Source organism: Pinus tabuliformis, chromosome 1_2, assembly GCF_031772625.1.
Source record: "Pinus tabuliformis cultivar Carrire ecotype Pingquan chromosome 1_2, CPIR1, whole genome shotgun sequence".
In the NCBI taxonomy this organism is placed as follows: Eukaryota; Viridiplantae; Streptophyta; class Pinopsida; order Pinales; family Pinaceae; genus Pinus; species Pinus tabuliformis.
The window spans coordinates 887613451-887621424 of record NC_142298.1 but is presented as its reverse complement, the minus strand read 5'-3'; the positions used below and the strand labels follow the sequence as shown (position 1 = coordinate 887621424).

Here is a 7974-nt window from a genome sequence, read left to right as displayed (position 1 = left end):
TCCTTTTCAGGGCTGATTTTCTTTGATATGCTTAGCCTTGTTTGCACTCAGTCTCCCGTCAAAGGGACAACAGTTACCTTGTCCTTGTCCTTTCCCTTGGCACAACAACTCCTTGTTTTCACCCCTTCCTGCACGAGGTAATGACAATTGTTAGCGATTAAGTCTTGCATATTAATCTCACATGTTTCGTTATAATTCTTTATCATTTTCCAAGTTCATGATGCAAAAAGGTTTATGAGTTCTACTGAAAAGGCATTGAAATGATCATCAAAAACATACCTTTTTAGTACTCCACACCATATATAGAAACCACATAAAACTCAAAGAAAATGATTATGGGCACAAAACCCACATACGTTACTGCAATATTAATTTGAGAATACAACCATGCATACATTAAATAGAGCAAGATTGCTAGTAAATGGTTGAGTTTAAATCCAATACTGGGTACGCTCTATACTGAAAGAGCCAATGTAATAATTACTCAGAATCCTGAAACCATTAAATTATACGAATTTAGCTCATACATAAAATGTCTTTGGAGTAAACAAACTAAGGTTACGATTATGTGGATAATGAGCATGAAATAGTAAGGCCATGTATAACACTAAATACATTCAAAATGTAGCTTCAAACATTGATTTGAAAGCAAACAACACCCATAAAGCACAGAAGAAAGAGCCAACCAAACTAGAAGGGACCAGAGCATATGGTGCATTAAGATGGGTTGGTAAAGCTTGAGATTTCCAACTGCAAACCTAGATCAGTTGGACTTCTACGTGAACGTAAGAAAAGAACAACCATAGTTTCCAAGAACAAAAAATGAGAGTCATACCCTATGATTGGAAATGAACAAATTCAAAAGAGGCACAATTGTAATTAAGGAAACATAATATATTTGCACTTTGTTTAGGAACAACCAAGAAGTGTGTCGGAGACCAGTAATAGATATGCACATAGATAAAAGAAATCAGAGTTAGCACAACCCTCAAGACAGAGATCTGTGAGACTAAATCTCTTGCAAGAAACAATAGACCCAAAACCTAAGGGAACTTGGAATGTTACCCGTGATCATCGTTGAGTTTATTCCCCTTCCTGGGTAAACTTAGGCTGAACCTAATAGAATAATCACTATGAAATAGGAAGCTAGAGACTAAGGGAGCAGGAAATCTAGGTCTTTGTAAGAAAGAAGAAGAAACATATTATAAACCACTCTCCTTGTAAACCAAGAAAATCGAACACGAATGGAAATGAAACAAACAAAAACCAATTATTGGGAAAAATGAAAAAAAAAACTAACTAGTATCTTCCACCAAGCACCTTACACCAACAACCGCCACCATGGTTTAGTTCCTTCCTAGGAAAAATGTCATATGCAAAATACTCAACTCCTAAGGGATGCTGAGATTCATGATTCAGGGTAGTCGAGCTTCAATGCATCTCCTAAACATTTTGGTAGTAGAGCGAACCAAGACATGGGCACGAAGGAGGTTGGAACATGTTGACATGCTGAATAATGAGGTGTATAGAAGTGATTGAGTGCTCTTGAAGGGAAGAGGAAGGATGATTGGTCATCCATGCTCAAACCATAACTTGCAAAACCCTCCCCTTAGAACATGATGACAACAAATGAAAATGAAAAAGGAAAATGAGACTTAGGGTTTTAGGCATGCCGTTAGGGATAGAACCAAACCTCCACCATTGATCCTCCTTCAGAAGACCTTGACCCTATATCATCACCATGGTGGTGTTGAGCGTGAACCAGAAGAGGACCTTACCCCTCATGTGGACAAGACTAGGTGGTAATAGGATAATATGCCACGCAAGGGAGGACAATACTGTAACTTTACTCCAGTTGTACAAGGGTGAGGTGTGTACCTAGTTGTACACTAGTTATATGCCCCACTCACACTCCAACACTTGATTTGGAAACAACGTGAGACATTGATTTAAAAAAAAACCGTAGTCAATATATTTTATATAAGTTAAGTGGAATACAAAGAAGAGTGAGAGGGTAATTGTATAGGGGCGTTAAAAGTAATAAAAAGGAAAACCATGTTCCAATAACACCTCAGATACATAATTCCCAAACTTTATCATTCTGACATAAGAAATCTGCTTATAACATCTATAATTAGAATGAAAGCTTGCATAACCTTTTCCTTTTCATCTAAACCCTTGATATGCATGAGAAAATAAAATAAAATAAAATTATTTTGATGTGGAGACATGAAATTGACAATGATGCTTCTCTAATTTAAGAATATACCATAATACCAACCCATAGTGAGTTCCATACATTAATCAATGTTACAAAATCATGGTTATATGACAAGTTTCTATATGGTGATAAATGGTTACAATGGAATAATGGAGTTAGTGTATACATATTTTCTTTATTTAAATTAGTTCCTAACTGATAGGATGATAAATTCATAGAATCTAAGTTGTTTGATTTAGTATTATACAAGATATTTCAAGATTACAACAACGATATATGTTACACAACTAATGAGATAGTACATAATTAGAAAAAACAATGCAAACTTAGAAACATTCACAATAATTCACTGCCTTCAATTGATCTAGTTGAGTCGTTGAAGATGAAGAAGCTATAAAATTTCATATATATTCCAAGGAGAATGGGTTGGTGATAATTTGTAAATTGTATAAGAATAAATTTATAAAAGACATAGAGTTTGAGAGGCTTGGACATAGGGATTATGTTGTTAGGCATAACTGGATGACAAATATTATGGATGAAAGTGTCTACAATGGTAGTATTGCTTTCATATCTCATAAATGAAAGTTCAAGTTGATTAATTATAACATGCATGCAAATTGTTATTCATTTGAATGTTAGGTGATTAGAAATGAAGTGGATTTGATATTATCTATGACAATTATAGATCAAGGATCAATCATTTTTGTATGATCTAATCCAAGGAACTATATGTATATGAAATTTATATTTTATTGTAGTTATTAAAAACATAATTCTTTTTTATTATCTTCCTTAAAAGTATCTAATACTTCTTTTAGCTCTTAAAGGAGTCATAAATTTCAACAAATCAATTTTGAACTTCAAAGAGAAATGAAAGAGATAATATGTCTACAAGGATCACATTTAATAACCTTAGAAGAAGAGATAAAGCATGTGAAACATAATATGATAAACTAAATGAGTTTCATTAGAAGAAATCTATTAACAAAAGTTAATTTGAAATAACCCAAGGCTTTCTTAGAAAATGCTAGCATTCCTTCTGGTGGAAGGTTTGTTATATTTGTCAATAATTTCAGATAGGTTTTTCCTATTCTGGATAAACCTGTATATATGTTTTAAGGTCTCACAAAAAAACTATAGAAATCACACATAATATTTATCCCTTGATACCATGTTTCAGCAAGATGAAACAAGCACTAAGCAACAACGTTTTTGCTAATGTTCATAACTGTTAGTGATGCAATGATAACCACAAAGGACTAAAATTTACATATGACTTATGTTTATACATTTGTGAATGTTTCGAGAAAAGAGTGATTTCATAAGGAAATATATAGTTTTTACAACAAATGATGAGATACAAAATCATGACAAGATATGTTTAAGAAAGCTCAATTGTTCAATTGTAATATGTATTGCTACTAGAAAAAAAAAATCAACTACTCTATGGAAATCAATGAGGAGGACTTGAAACCTGATTTACTTATTATGCTTTGAGCTAAGATGATGCTTACATTGAACATATGGATTGGTGTAAGATGGATTAATGGTGCTCTTTGAGTTTCTAAACAAATTGTGTAGATATTTGAAATTTTAACCCAAAACCATTGACATATGTTTTAGTAAGTTATAATAGTCATGAGGGAGGTCCATGGACTAAATCATTCCCTTTAATAATCCATATTACACCTATTGAAAGAGGTAATAAAATTATGTTTCTTTCAACCCTGCTAGGGGCTTAGCAATCCATAAGTCATAAAGATTCTGACACTGGAGAATGCTACTATTAATATTAGGGAACAAGATATATAGGTTATGAAGTTTAGTGTAATACATCAAGTTAACAACTTGAATGTTCCACAATTTCAACCTCTCTTTTCATATGTTTCATATAAAAACATGACAAACTTGTAGCTATGACTATAAGAATAGTAGGCCCAAATAGATTGATATTGATCGCAAGGTAAAATATTTGTAATTGATTGCATTCATATTAATCACGGTTTTCATCCTTGAACATTGTTATGTTATTTCTATTTAATTTATTGTTGATGTAAAATATTGAAATATACTTCCAAATAATATTTTCTATATTTTTAAACAAACAAAGGAAATTTAGTACATTTAAAATGATTAGATTCATCTTAGAGTCCAAATGTATACATATACATAATTTTGATTATCTACATGTGTCAGTACACCAAAAACTAAAGAAAATAAATTGATAATTATATTATAAATCAATTTAGAAAAGTAAGTGAATTTCAAATGACCCCACACACACAGCATAACTATAATGAAAATCAATGAAAAGAATTTGTCATTGGTGTTTCTAGATAATATTCTCTATATTTTCAAACAAATTGTATAAATTGAATAAATTTCAAATAATTAATTAATCTTTTATATATATATATATATATATATATATATATATATATATATATATATATATATATAACCCAATTAAATTTATTTTAACCCCAAATCTATTATTACTAAACTGATCAATTTTCTCTAAAATTCAATTTAAATAAAACTTTACATTTATAAACATTTATTCCTCCATAAAACTAAATAAATACAATGATAATTACTAAAATGATCAATTTTCTCTGAAATTAAATTTAAATAAAACTTTACGTTTCTAAACATTTAATCCTTCATAAAACTAAATAAGTACAATGAATACAAGTTTAAATTCCTCGTCACACTAAATAAATACATGATTAAAATGAATATAATTTAAGGTATTTTAATTATTTAACAAAGAAAATTCATATAGGAAGAACATTATCGACATGTTTTTCATCATTTATAATTTTATAATAATATTTTACTATTTGATCAAAATGACCCCACAGGGCTTTCAAAAACATATATATTAAAAATAACAAAGAAGTTGTTACGCCATATTAATATTTATAGCACTGCTTAAAAACTTCAAAAAATCAAGATGATGTCGCCTTCTTTTTGCAAGAGGATGAGCACTGACAATAGAATAAATGAAGATATATATTTTAATATAGGGCATTGATGTATAGTTGAGAATCAATCACGTTGTCACAGAATATCTTAAACAGTGGCCACAACGTTCATGGCATTATGAATAATAAATTAGAATATCAGCGCGGCACTATTATTCAAACATCACTATCACAAGCACTAAAAGACAGAGCACTGAATTAACGTTGCAGCAGAGGTAGAAGAAATGTCACGTTGAATTAGGCAATGGATGGAGGATGATCTGAGCTCCATACTGAGGGTAAAGCATCATGAGAACAGCCGGTGCATGTTTGTATGAAGGAGAAATCTCGAAAGAAAAGCGCTGTAAAATCATTGCCAAGACAACCTTGGCCTCAATCAAACTGAAATTTCGGCCTATGCATGCCCTCGGTCCAGTACCAAATGGAATAAATGCCCATGGATGTTTTACAGCCCCTGCAACTCCCATCGAAAATCTTGCTGGATTGAATTCGTTCACATCATCTCCCCACAAAGTTTGATCATGGTGAATGGCCAAGATTGGAATCAGTACCTCCATGCCTTGTGGAAGATTAAGACTCCCAAGTTTGACTTCGTGCTTTGTCCGTCTGACCATAGCTACTAATGCTGGATATAGTCTCATAGACTCTTTCACAATCATGTCCAACTGAAAGGAAAAACAGAAATCACATAAATACATTGATTTATCGTTATAAATTTATAACCCAATTACGTAAACAATTGTTGATCTTACGATTCTGAGTTGGTTCAAACTATTTCTGTTTGGCGCATCGTTACCACACACGTCTTGAACTTGCTTCCGAGCCAATTGCTGCCAGTCTTGATGGATGGCCAGAAGAACCACTGTCCATGTTAACATATTTGAAATGGTCTGCCTGCCTGCAAAGAAGAAAGTCTTGCATTCCTCTATTATATCTCCAATTCCAACAGCACAAACACTAGGGTTAGCCTGGTCTCCACTAGCTTTTGCTTTCGCATCCATCATTAGCCCTAGCAAATCAGTTGAAACGGGTCTCTTAACGCATGTATCCTTTTCTCTTCTCTGGATTAGCTTTATCATAGATGACCTAATTTCTTTGGCCAGTTTCCATTGATGCAGGTTCTTTTTCGTAGGCAAAAACCTGAGAACAATTCGAGCCCTTCTCTTCATATTTAGACAGTCATTTAGATATTATGGCTTGCTTCTATTGAATCAAAACTGAAACTGAAAGAACTGCATTATAGATATAATTTCTCAAATATGAATGTTGAGGAAAATTTCAAACCCTAGACAAATGGAAATGTTTTTCTAGTGTCTATTGCAATATAATACTTGTGGCGAAAGATTGGTGAATGATAAATACAAAAAAGCATGGAATATTATTGAAGATCGAGAAAGGAATATGACCTCCAAAAGCACGCAACAGAAAAATTGCTCAAAGCTTCTGAAGCAAAGATGAATTGTTCAGATTGCATATGAAATATGCTTTTCCCTTCCTCGTAGCTGGTACCAAAAGCTGCTCCTGCAATGATATCTGCACTGAGAATCTCAAACTGTTCACAAACGTCGATCTCAGTTACGCCTTCTTCAATGGAACTTTTCCATTTGTTTAGCATATTCGTGGCACTCCCAGCAATCAGAGGAATCAATGTCTGTTATGCACACAGATAACTAGATGAAAAGTGGAGCATTATATACATTTTAAAAGTTTATAAAAACTGAAAAGTTTCACATCATATTCAGAAGAGCTCAGCTTGATGTATTACTTTCAAGTTCTCGGTGGAGAAGGCAGGATTTATGATTCTTCTGTGCTGTACCCATTTCTCTCCTTTCAAATTTAAGAGTCCGTCTCCTTCCAATTTCTTTATAATAGGGTGAGACTCCGCTTTTTCATAATCGTTATGGTTTAATGACAATATCTCCTTGATTAGCTCAGGGTCTGCAATAGTTAGTCTTGCAGTAGGGCCAAACCAGATGAGAAAAGTACTCCCTGTAAAAACAGAGCAATAGAAAGTCAATTAAGACGACCTTTCCAACTATTTCTTTGAACTTCGAAAATATCATAAAACAAAAAATTATATGAAGCAGCAACACTTCACCATAGGACTTCTTCCACTGATGGTAGAATGGCAGCACTCGACCAAGAATATCATGAGAGAAGCCCAGAGTTTGAGAACTCGCTTGTTTCACCATTTTCATCATCTCTTTGGCATTCCCAAGAAATAGCTTATACGGAGGGCCTGTTATTCCCTGTGATTCGAAATGCTTCCGTATTTTCAGAGGTTTCCACCATACAAATCTTATTACTTCCGCGACTACTGTAATAAAAAGTACAGTGGAAGCTGCTAAACAAGAAATCCACAAGGCTCCCTCCATTATCTCAATATTTCTTCCTGCACTCACAACCCTAAAAGCTAAATGGTTATAAACTTTTTCAAATTCAGAACATTGCATGTGTCTCAGCATTATTAACATAGTGATGACGGACAGATGGATCTGTTGCTGTAAGTTATGAGCGCCATGTTCATTGACGTGTTAATCGGTGAAAGCTTTTTAATTTGCAATAAAATACAGACGATAGTAACTTACTGTGTTTCTAATGGGCAGTTTCAATCCGGCGGAGGCGGATAGGACAGATTGCGCATACAAGCACGCGCACATTCCGGGTGGCCAGAGCACATATTATATGGTCTTTGGCATGAGTGCATTGACGAAAAAAGGATTATTGAAAATTGTTTTTGTTGCCGCGAGAGCATTGGCGAAG

At 33.4% G+C, this 7974-nt stretch overlaps 1 protein-coding gene across 1 annotated transcript; it reads right to left on the bottom strand.

Annotated features, from left to right (window-relative positions):
• Positions 1-5268: 5268 nt before the first annotated feature.
• LOC149208794 (cytochrome P450 734A1-like) lies at positions 5269-7657 on the bottom strand. Its single transcript, XM_089394149.1, has 5 exons — positions 7310-7657; positions 6977-7200; positions 6618-6862; positions 5964-6351; positions 5269-5876 (listed from the first exon to the last, which is right to left on the bottom strand). Exons 1-5 carry the CDS (start codon positions 7584-7586, stop codon positions 5439-5441), a joined length of 1572 nt encoding a protein of 523 aa, XP_089250275.1. The 5' UTR covers positions 7587-7657; the 3' UTR covers positions 5269-5438.
• Between the last annotated feature and the right edge of the window lie 317 nt (positions 7658-7974).

Excerpts from the sequence above, each read along its gene's own strand:
- LOC149208794 (XM_089394149.1), bottom strand. The coding sequence starts at position 7,586 with ATGGAGGGAGCCTTGTGGATTTCTTGTTTAGCAGCTTCCACTGTACTT. Across the intron at positions 7,201-7,309 it reads TCAGTGGAAGAAGTCCTATG|GGAGTACTTTTCTCATCTGG; the intron begins GTGAAGTGTTGC and ends CTGTTTTTACAG. Across the intron at positions 6,352-6,617 it reads TCTGTTGCGTGCTTTTGGAG|GTTTTTGCCTACGAAAAAGA; the intron begins GTCATATTCCTT and ends AATTGTTCTCAG.